Below are 16,656 nucleotides of genomic sequence, written 5' to 3' on the forward strand. Positions count from 1 at the left end.
AAAAAAAAAAAAAAAAAAAAAGTAAAGAAGCATGGAGTTTAGTATGACATGACATCTTCTTTATTTTATTCAATTTTTAAAATTTAAGATACGAGAGATAAAAATGGTAAATTTCACCGTAAAAAATGAAAAGATTTACTCGTGCATATCTTTTATCGATCAATCGAGAAACTCATATCAAGACGAACGAGTTGCGAGGCTGTTGAGGTACAAAGGGCAAAGGGTAAAATTGTCCATTATAAACATTTTACTTGTGTTAGGCTATTGAGGCACAAAGGGTAAAGGGCAAAATTGTCCAAACATTTTACTTGTGTTGGTGTTGTGTGGAACGGGACGATCCTATTAGGTTAAATATTTAGCTACGAACTCGTATCTTCCTTTTATTATCGTATTTTTTAAAACGAGTTACTGGGTAATAAGCTTGAAGGTTTTCTTATTGATGATAGCAGTGATATCGACCGTGACCCTGATAAGAGCTTTTCATAATGATGAATTTGTTGTGGTCGTGATGCTCGTATTTTACATTTAACGTCTTTCTTTCGTTATTGTTAACGAAAACAATTGTGAAAATTGCATTTGGTCAACCCGAACATACTTCAACTGATTAAATTATATGCCGTCGATTTAGATGAATCTAACTCAAACTTTATTAAATATCATTCATGGTCACATGGAGAAAGCTTTTAGCCAATAAAACCCTAACATGTTGGGTTTTGGAGGGCTCACACTCCTAATAATACACTACAATCTAATCATGGTGTTGTAAAGAGTATTGATTGGTAGACTTTTCGTTGGCTCTTAACGGTGTGACGTTACCCTTCGGTTTCATATAATGAATTGACACGTATTTTTGATTAGAGGTAGAGATGTCCATGGAACGTGGCGGAAACAGGGAAGTCTTCTCGGTCTTCATCCCTGTATTCTTATGAAATACATCGTTTCTAAAAACTCAAATTTCAATATTACAACGAACACGCATATATCTAAGTGAGCAGGGTGTCACGGTCATGCTCGTAAAGTGCGATTGTGACACAGGGCTCGACGGGACGGAGTGGAGATTTGGGCAAGGACGAGAATATAGAATATAGTCCTCGTCCCTAACCTCATTTAACGAACGGGGAAAAAAATCTCCTCCTACTCATTTCCACATTCTCGGGGATTGTCTACTTCATTCTAGGGCAGGTCCTCACGGTTTAATCAAACCTCCTACATTCCCCATGTATCAGCACCGAGACTACTACTCAGGGTAGATCCTCACGGTTCAATCAAACCTCCCACACTCCCCATGTATCAGCACCGAGACTACTACTCAGGGCAGGTCCTCACGGTTCAATCAAACCTCCCACACTCCCCATGTATCAGCACCGAGACTACTACTCAGGGCAGGTCCTCACGGTTCAATCAAACCTCCCACACTCCCCATGTATCAGCACCGAGACTACTACTCAGGGCAGGTCCTCACGGTTCAATCAAACCTCCCACACTCCCCATGTATCAGCACCGAGACTACTACTCAGGGCAGGTCCTCACGGTTCAATCAAACCTCCCACACTCCCCATGTATCAGCATCGAGACTATACTCAAGACAGGTCCTCACGGTTCAATCAAACCTCCCACATTCTCCATGTATCAGCACCGAGACTACTAAAGAAAAATAAACCAAATTGTAGGGACTATATTGAAATTTTAAAAAAGTTGAGAGGGAAATAATTAAGTTGAAGCTTCTAGAAAGATAAGATGAAGGAGTGGCCTTAAACCTTATCTCACCTAGCAAATTGGAGTACTCCCTTTCCCATCCCATCCCCATCAATTCCCATTTTTATATAATAATTAATTCTCATATATATATATTTATATATATTTTTTATTTTTATTTTCTTTTTTTGGTGTGCATTTCAATAAATCCTCACCCTATTTTTTAAAAAATTTGTTACCCTTTCCATTCAAATAAACCCACTTTATTCCCCTCATTATTGTTACTACTTTTTTTACCTTCCAAAAATTTCCTTTTTCTTACCCATCATAATTTACTTTAATTTTTTTTTTTTTTTTTTTTTATCAAACTAGATCTAAAAGTTCGAGTCGATTTGCAGGTCAACTCGATCAACTCGAAAATAGGTTTACAATACGTAATGTTAGTAATGTATTTTGCATTTTGTAAATTTTACTGGATGGTAAATTTTATTAGAGTTGCTCGAGTCACGCATCTAATTCTTTACGATTAATTTTAAAATGATTTTTTTTTATTAATCCAAATAATTGTTCGTATAATTCTATTATTAAAAATAATTGATTAAATCATGATAAAAAAAACAAGTTGCACTAAGAAGATAAGGCCATAGAAAATACATTTTCTTTTAATTTTTCTTCACAATCAAACGAAAAACATTAAATAAAATTCAGTATATGTCCCATTCTCAGCTACAATTGTCAATGTGATTCCTTATAAAAAAAATTATTTTTATAATTAAAAAAAAAAAGTAATTTTATATATTAATTTTTTAAAAAAATATTATAATAGTTTATTTCTTAAATCCCAATTTTTATACCTCCACCATGACCATGAACTCTAAAAACGACGACGTTTTATATATAAACATTTATTTTGCGGGTGAGAAAATAAATAAATAAATAAAATCCATTTATTTATTTTGACTTAAACGGTGTCGTTTTATGTAGGCACATGGAGTCTAACTAAACGGACAATGGAAACAGTGCTTCAAAGTCAACAAAAAATCAACATCACACATGCTTTCCTTAATTAAACAATCACTATATTCAAAATTTTCTCTTTTAATTTCAATATTTAAAATTATAATAAAGTACTAACATTTAATCACTTTAATTACTAATTAACCCATTAAATTTTGCTAAAAATATTAAAATTTATTTTTATTTTATCCCAAAAATTTTAAAATATTTAAAAAATTCAAAAATTAAAATAGAGATCATCATTTAATAATTTTACGAAAATAGAAATTGAAATGACTTATCGACATGGGAGAATGCGTCGACATCTATAACTCTATTACTCACATAGCTATAGTTAATATATAGTGAATCAAGTCAAAATCATTGATAACCTTAATAATCATTCGAATAATTTTGGGCCCACAAATTTCGAGAAAATATAGAATAATAATAATAATTTAAATTTAAAACATATTGGGTGTGGAAAAAAAACAATAGTCAAGGTTTCGTGAGATTTAGAATAAATTAATATTTTTTTATAAAAGAATTAGTTAAGTGGGAAGTAATCACGAGTTTAAATAGTTAATTAATCACTAAGCATATTAAAGTGGTTTCAGACAATGATGTCGTGTGCTTAAAACTGTCTAAAACAACATGATCAAAGTGAATGATTTATGTCATATATTATTATTATTAATGGGTATTTTTTTTTACTGTGTATTATTTTTATTCAATTTTAATGCAAAATTATAAATTTGCTCAATTTCCTCCTGTTCCCACCTGCTTAATATAAAATATGTTTAATACCTATTTAAAAAATAAATTAGCTAATTTTGAGATAAATTCCCGAAACATTTAAAATAACTCCTTTTTAACTAGAATAATAATAAACAGATAAATATTATAGGCTGGGAATTGGATCCCTGATTCCAGTAAAAATAAATGAAAAATTTTCACTCGAAATCTGATTCCTGGACCCTTGCAAATTTTCCACGGGAATCTTCACCTTGGTCCATGCAAAAATAAATAAAAAATGAAATGAGTGGCAGGAATAGATATAAAGATTCTCTATCTCTGATCCGGTGAACATCTCTAATTCTGGCATTAGACGAATTGATCTACGTAATAGTTGACATAGTTCGATTATTATATTATTTTATCCGTTCAATAATACATAGACATAGAAACTCGAACCCTAAACATTTGTTATCGGTTGAATTAGGTAGAGTTGACTTAGAAAGTCAACCTAATTGAATACAAAATTTAAAAAATTCAATAAATGGAAGGGTCATTAAAAAAAAAAAAAAAACACTTTTTTTTAAAGCATAGAACATAAAAAAAAAAAAGTAAAAGTAGTTGTTCGAAAAACACTTCCCCATATGGTAACTAGTAAAAATTACAGAATCCGATCCCCGCGTTTCGTCCACCCACACACTGCCAGCTCACTCTCATTCCATTATTCAACCCCTTCCACGCCACTGCTCTTCCAGGACCACCTCAGCAGACGTGCCACATCATCCCACCGACATATCCCCCATACGCGTCCACTGGTCCCTACGTCCTTTCCACGTCACCCTCTTTAAAAATTATGTCCTTGTACATTTTATTGAATTATAATTTTTTTTTAATAATTTAGCTAAAATAAAAAATAAATAAATGTTTAAAAATCTGAAATTCCAAACTAATCACCAAAATTAATGAACTAATTACCTATTTTACATTATATTAATTAATTAATTAAAATTCAATCTCAGTTGACTTTTTTTTATGAAAAAGCATTAAATAACTCCTCATAACAACTTCCCATTTTTTCACACCCTTTCATTTTAATACATTTTTTTAAAATTTTATATTAATTAAATCTCCAATAAATATTTTAAACTTTTAATTCATTGCTTAATTAGTATAACATTTATATACAAATAAATAAATAAATAATCAAATTTATTTAGTCTATAATTTATTATATATATATATATATATTTTAATTTTAATAAATTTAAAAGTTAAACCAATAAATTTCTAATTTAATTTAAATAAATAATTGAAATGAAATTAATTTGAAATTTAGAGAGATAATTATTGCGTATAATTAGGGTGCAATTTAAGTGGAAGTGGTAGCAGAGCTAGGTTTGCCATTAATAGCCGCGCGCCTCTGTCACAAAAATCCACGCTAGATCCTTTTTTAAAATCTACCGCCAATTTTAATTTTTATTTTCCTAATTTATACATTTATAACAAATAAATAAAAACAAATTATTTATACATGTAAACTTAATTATTATTTATTCAGTAGTTATTTCATAATACTATAGGGAGTGCTACGAGCCCGAAATATGCTTCAACGAGCGTATATAAGCTCAATTTTAATGAAAAAAAAGGCTAAAAATGGAATTCAAAGAAACCCCATGTCACCGTTTCATTCAATCTATAGTCGTCCAACAAATGCTCGTTCTGTCCTCTATAAGATCATCACTAAATCCGCTATCTCATAAGTACTGCAGTGATCGATGGTCATAGTGAAATTAGTCTTTGAAGAGGTTGGTTTGATTTCTCGAAATTATTTAATTTAATACAATAAAAAAAAATTAAATTTAATAGAACGTAAGGGAAACAAAAAACGATGGAAGTGGAGCTATCTCATGTTTATCCTTAAATAATTTAATTTATTTATTTATTTATATAAAACAAATATATGGTGGGCATATGAGATAATGGATTTTTGGTACGTGTCTTGTCAATTTAATTGACATCGTCATCAAATTCAAAATAAGAGCAATAACAGTAAATAATTGTTCTTGGTAACTTTTTTTTAACAGTTTTACCGAAAAAAAAATCAACCAATAACATTAAAACAAAAACGGAAAAATAATAAATGAAGCGTATTAATTTGATTAATTATTGAAGCTCACTCTTAAGTATCTTAATTAAAAACATAATTATTTAAAATTTATTTATTATTATTATTATTATTATTATTATTATTTTCTTTTTTTTGATTTGATTGCGCACTTCAATTTATGGACGCGGAGTTCCAGCTCGAAAGTGATATTTTAATTTTAGTTTAATTAATTTATAAAATCTTAATTAAATTATTTAATTTGTGAAAATTTTAATAATATTTTAATTACTGTATATTTCCGATTTAATTAATTAATTTATTAATTTATTTAATTTTAATTTTATCACGAGAGGTTTCGCTGCTTGACGTGATTGGATCTGTACAAAATCTCCATTTCCCCTTCTCCAACTCTCCACAGTCTGCTCCTCTCTCTCTCTCTCTCTTCCCTTCTGGTTTTAAGCGAAGCGCTTCCGTTTCCATCAATGGAGGGTAAGAGAGAGAGTGGAAAATCAATTCTGTGAGGTCAAAGAAGACGACAATGGCGGCCTAGGGTGTCGGTTCTTCCTTCTTTATTTAATACAGCCTTTGCCTTCTCCTTATTTTTGTTCCTTCATTCTGTTCTCTTTCTTGGAGGTACTGTTTTGTGGCTTCTTCTAGTTCTTTCTGATACTGCTTTGAGTTTGGGTTTAATCTCTATACGCTTTGATGAAGTTGCTTGGATTGGTTCTTGTGTTTGATGGATAATGATAATAATGTGTTTTGGATAATCATGTCACGGAGTCACGGGTCACTAGTGAATCTCTTTTCAGGGGTTTTGGAGCTGTTTTGTTTGAATTGATTTGGATGTTTTTGTTTTCGGAAACTACTGATGTGTTCTTTGTTGTTTTTTCTTTCGAATGTGATTTTTCAGTTTTGTTTCTTAATTGAAGTTTGTTCTCTTCAATTGGAAGATGTTTTGATTTTCCTCCATTTCTCGTTTGCTCGATCCTGAATCGTTTTCGGCTGTGTTACTACTGGTGTTCTTCATCTGATGTTTTGAATTCGAGATTCGGATCTTAAAAACATTAGGTCGTTTTCTTAATCTGTTTATTAGTGTTTTTTCATGCTGGCGAGTTTGTGTTGCTTTCAGTGAAGATGAAATCTGGATCTTCGCATGTTTAGGGATTTTAATCTTATTCTGCTAGTGTTAATTCATCGATTTCTTCGCGATAATGAATTTAACTCAATCGCGGTGGAGAAATTATTTACACTGCGAATTTTTGGATCGAATTTAACTCAATCGTGCTTCTGTGTTCTTTGAATTTTGATGATTTTTCAGTTGATTTTGAAGTTACCACGGCAGCAATGTCCAGGCCTTTACATCGAGGTGCGTCCGGTGTTAAGGTACATGGTCATGGCGATGATAAATGGGATTCCCAAATGAAAGATAAAACTGAAAGGGAAGAGATGGAGAAGAGAGTCTCTTTAGATCATGGAGGAACTCTGGCTTCGAGGCTTCCCATTCGTGTACTTTTTCCAGACAATTCCCCATCCAAATATGGAGGCCCTGAGAATGGCTTTGCTTCTGATTCTTTGAGCTCACGAAGTCGACAGCAATTTATAATGCTAATGTTGAAACTAAGTTTAGTGGTGATTATAATTCTTGCTCTTACTGGTTCCTTTTGGTGGACACTTTCCATTTCAAGTTCATCCCAAGTTCAAATATTCCATGGTTATCGACGACTCCAAGAGCAGCTCGTTTCAGACCTTTGGGATATAGGGGAGATTTCCCTTGGTGCTTCGAGGTTGAAAGAGCTCGAATTCTGTTCTCCAGAACTGGAGAATCATGTTCCTTGCTTCAATTCAAGCGATATTCAAGATGGTGCCTATGATCGACATTGTGAGCCTAGCTCGTGGGAGAATTGTTTGGTCCAACCTCCCTTGAATTACAAGATTCCTCTTAGATGGCCGACCGGAAGGGATGTTATCTGGGTAACAAATGTGAATATTACAGCACAGGAGGTGCTTTCCTCTGGAAGCTTGACCAAAAGGTTTGCCAAGAAATCCATGATAAAGACAAATCTCATATTATATTTCTTTGATTAATTGTTCTTCTGAACTTACAGAATGATGATGCTTGAAGAAGAACAAATATCCTTTCGTTCTGCCTCTCCAATGTTCGATGGTGTCGAAGATTACTCTCACCAAATTGCAGAAATGATTGGGCTGAGAAATGAATCTAATTTCAGAGAAGTTGGGGTATGTATCTTGAAAACTGCCTTCTTTTGTATCTCTTCATCACATATACTGCTGATGCGTGCAAACGATCCCACTTCACGTGTAAATTTATGTCGTTGACAAACAGATTTATTTTAAAACTTTATAATATCAGTTTAATTGATTAATGATTTTGCAGGTAAGAACCATTCTGGATATAGGGTGTGGTTATGGGAGCTTTGGAGCACATCTTTTCTCCAAACATCTCATAACTATGTGCATAGCAAATTATGAGGCTTCAGGCAGTCAGGTTCAACTAACTCTTGAACGGGGTCTTCCTGCAATGCTTGGTTCGTTTACTTCGAAACAGTTGCCATATCCGTCTCTGTCCTATGATATGGTTCATTGTGCACGATGTGATGTTGACTGGGATAGTAAAGGTAAACTTAAAGCTTTGCTGTATGATATTGATGGATGTTATTGTTTATTAACTTATGTATCACCTCCATATTTGTAATGTAAAATAAAGGAAAATGACATTGAAAAACTTACTATCTCGTTGACTGGCATGAGTAAAACATGAGTTTTTTTGTATAAATTTAGTAGGAACGTGGACAGGGTCGTCTTGCAACAGTTGAATCAATATTTGCAATCTCATATAGCATGAACTAACGTTTGAGGAGATTCTGTTGAGTTTGGGTTTACTGTATATCTTTTGGTTAATGGCCAATACCTGAAGTTGGAGTTTTGTAGCTTCGGAGTACGATTCTCGTGCGTTATTTATAATTCTCCATGGTTATTTGATCTGCTTCATAGAAAGATAGTCATGGCCTTGTATGCTATAACACAAAACACAAGAAGTTAGTCTATCCAATAAGAACAAACCCGGTTTTTGAGAACGTCACAAGTGTTTATATGTCTTGTGCCAGCCTGAGGTCGATTCTGTCCATCATTCTGTCAGAGATTATATTCAAACATGGAAATTTTGAATTCTTTTTCCTTTTCCATGGCAGATGGCAAATACTTGATTGAGGTTGATAGAGTTTTGAAGCCAGGGGGGTATTTTGTCTGGACATCGCAGATTACAGATACTCAAACTTTTCGTTACAAAAAAGAGAATCAGAAAAGGTGGAACTTCATTCAGGATTTTGTAGAATATCTGTGCTGGAAGATGTTGTCTCAACAAGATGAAACTGTTGTCTGGAAGAAAACTAGTAAAAGTAATTGTTATAGCTCACGGTACGACGTCGAATTTATTAACGTTATGTATTGAATGTTCTTAAATCTTTTCATCTGTCTTGTTTGAGTATCTGTCAGATTGCATCCTAATTTTGTCTATTCCTGCTGTCTTTTATATCTAGGAAGCCAGATTCGTCTCCTCCAATATGTGGTAAAGGTCATGATATTGAATCTCCATATTACCGACCACTCCAAGCCTGCATCGGTGGAAGAAAAAGTCGTCGTTGGGTTCCTATTAATGAACGAAGAACTTGGCCATCGAGGGCTATCTTAAACAAGAGTGAATTGGCTGTACATGGTAATTTATGATGTTGTTTACATTTCTTCGAATAGAATAGTTTTGTTGGACTTGATATTCGATCACATCCCGCTTACGTTTCAAGTTGACACGATTTCAGGATTGGGTTTGGATGATTTCACTGAGGATGGTATAAACTGGAAAATGGCAGTGAAGAACTACTGGTCTCTTTTGTCGCCACTAATCTTCTCGGATCATCCAAAACGACCCGGTGACGAGGATCCTTTACCCCCATACAACATGCTCCGCAACGTGCTAGACATGAACGCTCATTTTGGAGGCTTCAATTCTGCATTATTGGAAGCTGGGAAGTCTGTATGGGTCATGAACGTGGTGCCAACAGATGGTCCTAACCATCTTCCCTTGATAATGGATAGAGGCTTCGTTGGGGTATTGCACGATTGGTAATACAATTCTTCTGAGCTCCAATATTTGCACCTAAATCTTGTAATTCTTGCTGGAAAAGAACGGGAAAAACATGTTTTTATGAATCCTAGTGCAGCTCATCTGACATTTTCTGTAGTTTTTAAATTGAAATTTCTTGTATTCTTACGTTATAGTTGGCTTCATCTATTCAGGTGCGAGGCCTTTCCAACATATCCTAGATCATATGATTTGGTGCATGCAGCAGGACTTCTGTCCCTTGAAGTAACTAAGAAGCCAAGGTGCTCGATGCTCGATTTATTCAGCGAGATTGATCGGTTACTTCGTCCAGAGGTACTATCTTAAACCAATACTCAAGTGAACTATGTCATATTGAGAATAAGCACTTAGATAGTCATTCTAAACTAGCTCGGCTCCTAATGATCCGAAAACACTTGGTTAGAAACATAGACATTGTCCTGCAAGATGTGTCATTGATGTTGGTGGTTTTTTCCAGGGTTGGGTGATAATCCGTGACATGGCCACACTTATCGAATCGGCTCGAACTATAACTACACAGCTTAAGTGGGACGCACGAGTTATAAAAATCGAAGACAACAACGACGAGAGAGTGTTGATCTGCCAAAAACCATTCTTGAAGAGACAAGCAATCTGATTTATACGTTTTGAAGGTGAAAAGTATTTATATTCATTCATTTCTCTGGAGGGATGGAATAATCATATCTTTGGGGGAAGGCAAAATCTAAATTTCTGAAACAAAAAAAAAAAAGAAAAAGAACGAGAGAGAGAGAGAGAGGAGAGAGAAACAAGAAAAGAGGGAGAAGGAGGAGGGAGGACATAAATATGATACGAGCACACCACAATAGCAGCTTTATATTATTATATATAGAAGAAGCCGTAAGGCCAAAAATAGGAAATCATGTAATTATGCAAAAAAAAAATGAGCACAGAAGAGGGAATTGTAGGATTTGATTAGAGAATTTGCATCGTTCTTAAGCAGTTCCTGAAATGTTGTTGTTATTATATTACATCAAATCAATGTGATCAACAATAATCTCCTCATGTTTTCTGTACCCATTCATCATTTAAAATCATCTCTGCTTTCTGGAATTTCATTTCTTCTTTCCTGCTCTGCTTCCTAATATGGAAATATTTAATACATTACTCTCTCTTTTTTTTAAAAAAATATTATTATTATTATTATTATTATTATTATAGCATTAATGCTTGCTTCAGAAGTTGATATGTTATTTAGGTTTTATTTCAATCTGTTTAAAATAATCTAATTTGTAATTCTAAAAAGTTTACTTCTTGTCACCGATCTTAAATCAATTCAAACTCTAAACCACCCTAAACGTCATCGTTTCTTCTTCACATCCTCATTTTCGACCTCCTTCCTCTTCGCCAAACTCACCAAGAGTATAGGAAGAAATGTGACAAACCAAACTCACCAAGAGTATAGGAAGAAACGCGACAAAGCCCGAAAGTCACACCTACACTACGACCAAGCTCGTCCAATCCAAATCCAAATCCAACTGCATCTCTCACTTCGAGCGCATTGTCGACCTACCCGATAGGGCGTAAAGTTGTTCGATCGATGGATTGCTATCCACTTAATTTTCAAAATGCCCTATCGGCACCCGTGATTTGGATTTACAAAGTTCATGGAGGGGTTGATGGAGGAAGATTTATATCACAATGTAATATGATTATTCCATCAAGAAAAACAATCTTCAAATCACTAAAAAGGATAAAGGGACTCACAAACCACAAGACAAATGCAGTTCAATGAAGGAGAAAAACAGGACAGGAAATATGAAATGGCTGAAAAGGTGAGAACAGAAGAACACAAAATAAAATAGAACAGAACAGGTGAATGTTGTTGTGCTATCTCAGCGGAAGGGGCAAAGTGTTAACGAGATGAAGCCAACCCCAGAGAAGAAGGGCGCGGGGTTGGCGCTTTTGATCTGTGCCTGCCTTTGTGTGCAGCAACACTTGCAGTGCTGCTCCTCCGCCCACTAATAGAAGACGATGCAATCATCTGGCTTGTTTTCCTTGATGATCTTCTGCGAGAATTCCAACTGCTGTTCCCTCCCAGTGCCGCTTTAGCAATGCTATCGGTCGCTGCTTCTCGAGCTCTCTGTGCTTTGATGGCCTGCTTGTTTAGATAAACAAGGTTTGGAAGAAGGCCAATAACAGCCTTGCGAAGCTGCTCATCACTCACGTTGCTTTGAATTGGATTTCCCAACAGATTAAGAGCTTGAAGAGAGTTATAGTTGGCTACAAGTTGGCCCAGAGCTTTGGTTGTTGAAATCTTGTTGAAGCTCAGGTCGAGTACAGTGAGCTTCAAGAGTCGATGTAGTCCCTCGACATCACTAATCTTGTTGCCAGCGAGATGAAGTTCCTTGATAATCGCACAATTTGACAGCCCTGATGATGCAGTTGAACAAATTGCACACTCAGAATAATAATCAGAAATGGACACAATTCTACACTAAGTTTTCCAAACAGTACCATGTCCTATGCGAGAAATGCGATTGTAACTCAGGTCGAGGATTCGAAGACGTGTTAATTCTTTGAGTCCTTCAATGGCGCTGATCTTGTTCCTGGACAAGTTAAGAGTGTGCAGCCCCTTGGGCAGTGATCCAGAGTTGATGTGAACTGGAAACCAAGCAGCCATGTTAGTAGTGGCAAGAACAATAAGGAAAAGACAAGTAACCAGAATATAACTTGAACAAAAACGAATTCTTACCTATGAGGTTGCCGGACAAATTGATGGATCTAAGACCGGATAGGTGTGAGATTGTGGGTATGGCTTTTAAGCCAATACCAGAGATGTGAGCCACGGTCGAGGAAGAATTCAGAGATTGGATGACGCTATTCGCGTGCAAAATCTCTTCTGTAAGATTGAGTTCTCCACGTCGAGCTGTGTGACTTGCAGTTCTCTCGGGATATGGCGGGGAGAAAGTATCTTCATCGTTGTCATCTCTAATGTTGTCGATCGAAAGACATGGCTCAATTTGAAGATCCTTCACCCACTCATCCACTCTTCTTAGGGAAGATGATTCTGCTGAAAATGCAACCCACTGGTTTTGTGGCCACAAACCAGAGACTCCATTACACAAGCTCTCCTGATTCTGATCCTCAACTTTACTGTTATTCGGGTCATTGGTCCAGGTTTCCTCTGCAAATGATCCAGGCGATTCCATCATACTTTTCCCCACAGCTCTGTTCGGCTCGAGATTATCCGAACAATACCCACCTTGCTGGTTGAAAGCAGAGCTAGTAGGAGCAGCAGCCTTGGTAGTCCACGGCTTTTGCAGGTTTCTATGGCTCCACAGGAACAACTTCCACCACAACCTTCTACTTCTGGAAGGCAGAATCTGGCTCGAAGAACGCTTCTTCAACATCACTTTATCAGCACTGCGATGGGTCATAATAGATTCTGGACTGCCCGGCTCGACATAGTTCCACATTTTGTCAGCCAATTCTTGCAGTTTCTCGAAAGACTGAGACTTTGAAGGGGGCATCGGATGAGATAGATCTCTAAGCACATCCCTGGTTTCCAGATTAGAGCAGGAGCGTTTAAGTTTAGGCGATGCCCAACATACTGCCTTACCAATTCCAGGATCACTAACATGTCCAGTTTGGATCGCATCAGCCTCCTCTCCACCTTCAGTGTTATCAAATTGTTTTTCCAACGAAGTAGAAAACCGAAACTCAAATTCTTCTCCACAGGTGTCTTGAGCAGCGAGATCAAAGTCAGAAAGGTTCCTCTTGATGGAGTTGTCATCACGCTCGTCTTCCCCTTCATATGCAGCTTCTACTGCTCCTCCTCCTACAGGATTCTCATTGTTCGTTACCTTAACATCCAGCTTAGAATTATTCTCAGATGGGTACAGAATTGCGACGTCCATGGTCGATGACTTCGCTTCTCCATCTTGAAAAGACTCCTCAGTGTGATGGATGCTGACTTGCAAGGTCTTCGTCAAACTATTCAATTCAGCAGGCATTTGCGATTCTAAACCATCCTGCAACCATAGAGTAAAGTGTATATATACATTGAGCAAACACCCAGAATTTTTTTTGACTAGCAACTAAGATATGAATAGCGAAAGAAGACATACCTTGGTTTTCTTCTTCTTCCCTGATCGAACGGAGAAGCAATTGAATTTTGCCATACGTTCAATTTTAGAAAGATAAATAATAATAATAACTCTACAGATCCGAATGATAGTTCTACGTTTCGGTTCTTGTTAGTATCCTTTTCCCACGAACTATTCCTTCCGCCTGGCCCTATCAACACTTTTCTTTAATTAATGACTCCAATGCTCACATCGCTAACGATGTTGATAGATCAATACAATTTTGTTTTCAAAACAAGAACGATCGGATTGACATTAGCCGTAATCGATTGGAAGACGTCGAACCAGCAGAAAACAGCAATCGAACGACGCCCATGGACCAGAAAATCCACGAAAAGGACCAATACTACAGAGCGATTGAGACGAAATCACTTCGGTGTCGGCCAGAGTTGTAAACGAGGCAGCTTCTCCTTAGAAGCTTCACAAAAATTTTCTCGAAGATAAAAAAACCTAATCACACAAACAAAACAAACCAGAATAAGAAAACCTCCCAAACCCTAAACCATAAAAGAAAGCAAATCCCATTCCCAAATCCACACGAATCAAACAATAACGTTCTGTAATTCAACACCAATAACAAAAAAAAACATAGCTAAATCGGGTAAACAGAAACAGTAATCCAAGGAACGGCCTAGGTTTATTTCGGAAACTGAAACATGAAAAGGAATCTCTCTGAATTGAACGCAAGAAAGAGAATCAAATTGATAAATGGAAAGTACCTTTTGGCAATGGATTGCTCCAGATTTACCTCGATTGAACCCTCAAAATGAATCTGATTAATCGCTTTCGTTGTAGCAGTACGAGAACACAGTGCTCTCCACTCACAAATCAACAATGAAGAGAGAGAAAGAGAGGAGAGAGAAACAAGGTGTGAAATGAAGGAAGCGGATGGCGGGTGCTACGGATTTATAGAGGAGAGCGTTACAGTCGTAAAGAGCTCTCGAAGTTACAGAGGAGAGAGAAAGAGAGACGCGCAAGGAACACGGCTTCCCCTTCTTTCCTTACAAATTATTTGTTTAATTACATCCAATTTAATTTTACAATATTTCTATTTTTATTTTCCTTTTTATTTTTAATCTTTTTTCTTAAATTAAATCCATTTTTATTTTTAAAAAATTATAATTAAAAAAATATGACGTCACCATACAACATTTAAAATATTGATTTCGAATTCCTCCAACCATCGAAGACCATCTTCGGTGATCGAAGGCTACTAGCTATCGATCGCCCAGTCACCATCTACAACTATTTTCAACGATGTTACGACTGAGAGTGACTGGTCACAATGTTTTAAGTACAATTTTAAACCTATTGGTTCGTAGAATCAAATATTTAAAACATTTTTTTTAAACAAAAGCTTAAATTAAATTAAAAGGTAATCCAAAGAAACACCTAATCAATTCATCAACAACTTATTCCAAACAAAAATAATTAAAAAATAACCGCTCAACAACAACCTTATTATAAAATAAATATCGATTAAATTGAAATTTTATAATTTAAGAAAATATATATTAAATAATCTATATGGTTTGATAATATATAAAATTATTTATGAGTTTTATAAGGGATTAAATTTAATATTCAATAAATACAAAATTTGTAAATTAATCATAAATATTTAACTTTTTTTCTGTTGATTTTTTCTTTGCCAGCCAATATGACGTGGAATATTTGTTTTATATGGCTATGATGCCACATGGGTCGAATATCAGTCGGGGCCCACACAAATCTGTGGGGTCCATCTATTTCGAACTTTCATTGTCAGCCGTCCGATCAGTCTGCGTCCTCATATGTCCACGTGTAAGAATCATATTTTGCGCTGACCTTTAGTAACCGGAAGAGATTAAAAAATAAATCAAAACGACGTCACCGTCCGTCGTACAAATTAAGACGTACGGCGATTTCTGTTGCCTCTTTTTGTTTTTTTCTGCTTTTCAAATTTGTTGCTTTTTATTCCCTTTTTACCCTTTAATTTCGCCTCCTTAATTATTTTTTTTTATATAATTTAGGGTAATATTTTAACAATTTTAGAAATTAATATTATTTTCCCATTTAAAATTAGCTTATTTAACAAAATTTGATAATTTTTAATAATAATGTGAATATATTTTAAAAATTTATAGAAGAAAAGCTAATAATGGCTAATTTTTAATATAAAAAATTAACAATAAATTAATTATTAAACATTTAAAAATATAGAGATTGAAATTGACGGAATGGTATTTTCATTAAAAACTAATAAAATTTAAAGCCTTGGAAATAATAATTTATGGGACAATTATTTTGGGGAATTCGAATTTAGCGATTAAACGATCGACACGTGGAAGGCCGAACAGCCATACACGAACACAACTGTGGTGGGCCATATCAAGCCGAGTCCACCCTGTCATCGTGCCGTCTACGTGGTCCTTGAAAGCAATTCAATTGAAAGAGAAGTGTTTATTAGGGAAAAAAAATTTAAAGTTTGTAAATAATTTATACCCAATATGTATTTAAAATTTGATTATTAATTTTTAATTAATTATTGATAACGAATTAATCAACCATATATATTTAATAATGACGTGGATTTTTTTTTCTGAAACAAAAACATGTAAATTTGTTCAATATGATATTCTTTTTTTAAATAAAAAATTAATGGAATATTTTGTAATTAATAAATTAAATAAGGGATAAAAGTGACAAATGTTTTTAAAATATTATAGAATAGATTTTCTTTAGGTGGAAGGAAAATGTGATTCTTTTAATTGAAAAAATATATTATTTAAATTATTAATTTAAAAATTATATATTTAATACTTAAAATTAAGAACCAACCTCATATGAAGACAAAAAAAAAAAAAAAAAAAAAAAAAAAA

General features: G+C 34.7%; 2 protein-coding genes across 3 annotated transcripts; one reads left to right on the plus strand and one right to left on the minus strand.

The window, feature by feature from the left end:
* The first annotated feature begins 5,926 nt into the window (after positions 1–5,926).
* On the plus strand, positions 5,927–10,659 carry LOC111446506 (probable pectin methyltransferase QUA2). 2 transcript variants are annotated; one of them, XM_023085342.1, is made up of 9 exons: positions 5,927–6,166; positions 6,843–7,563; positions 7,639–7,771; positions 7,929–8,169; positions 8,743–8,968; positions 9,091–9,266; positions 9,367–9,670; positions 9,845–9,983; positions 10,147–10,659. In XM_023085342.1, exons 2-9 carry the CDS (start codon positions 6,878–6,880, stop codon positions 10,303–10,305), a joined length of 2,064 nt encoding a protein of 687 aa, XP_022941110.1. In that variant the 5' UTR covers positions 5,927–6,166; positions 6,843–6,877; the 3' UTR covers positions 10,306–10,659. The 2 variants fall into 2 exon arrangements, with proteins under 2 accessions (XP_022941110.1, XP_022941109.1); XM_023085341.1 differs by having other exon boundaries at positions 6,852–7,563.
* Positions 10,660–11,337: 678 nt separating this feature from the next.
* LOC111446507 lies at positions 11,338–14,763 on the minus strand. Its single transcript, XM_023085343.1, has 5 exons — positions 14,515–14,763; positions 13,778–14,245; positions 12,403–13,681; positions 12,165–12,311; positions 11,338–12,080 (listed from the first exon to the last, which is right to left on the minus strand). The coding sequence occupies exons 2-5, from the start codon at positions 13,829–13,831 to the stop codon at positions 11,563–11,565; spliced, it is 1,998 nt and encodes a 665-aa protein (XP_022941111.1). The 5' UTR covers positions 13,832–14,245; positions 14,515–14,763; the 3' UTR covers positions 11,338–11,562.
* Between the last annotated feature and the right edge of the window lie 1,893 nt (positions 14,764–16,656).

The sequence above is a fragment of the Cucurbita moschata genome, unplaced genomic scaffold (genome assembly GCF_002738365.1).
Source record: "Cucurbita moschata cultivar Rifu unplaced genomic scaffold, Cmos_1.0 Cmo_Scf00008, whole genome shotgun sequence".
NCBI lineage: Eukaryota > Viridiplantae > Streptophyta > Magnoliopsida > Cucurbitales > Cucurbitaceae > Cucurbita > Cucurbita moschata.

Coding starts and splice junctions, on each gene's coding strand:
- LOC111446506 (XM_023085342.1), top strand. CDS start 6,878: ATGTCCAGGCCTTTACATCGAGGTGCGTCCGGTGTTAAGGTACATGGT. Junction 8,170..8,742: donor TGTTGACTGGGATAGTAAAG/GTAAACTTAAAG, acceptor TTTCCATGGCAG/ATGGCAAATACTTGATTGAG. Junction 9,984..10,146: donor ATCGGTTACTTCGTCCAGAG/GTACTATCTTAA, acceptor GGTTTTTTCCAG/GGTTGGGTGATAATCCGTGA.
- LOC111446507 (XM_023085343.1), bottom strand. CDS start 13,831: ATGGCAAAATTCAATTGCTTCTCCGTTCGATCAGGGAAGAAGAAGAAA. Junction 12,312..12,402: donor TTTGTCCGGCAACCTCATAG/GTAAGAATTCGT, acceptor CTTGGTTTCCAG/TTCACATCAACTCTGGATCA. Junction 12,081..12,164: donor CATTTCTCGCATAGGACATG/GTACTGTTTGGA, acceptor CTGCATCATCAG/GGCTGTCAAATTGTGCGATT.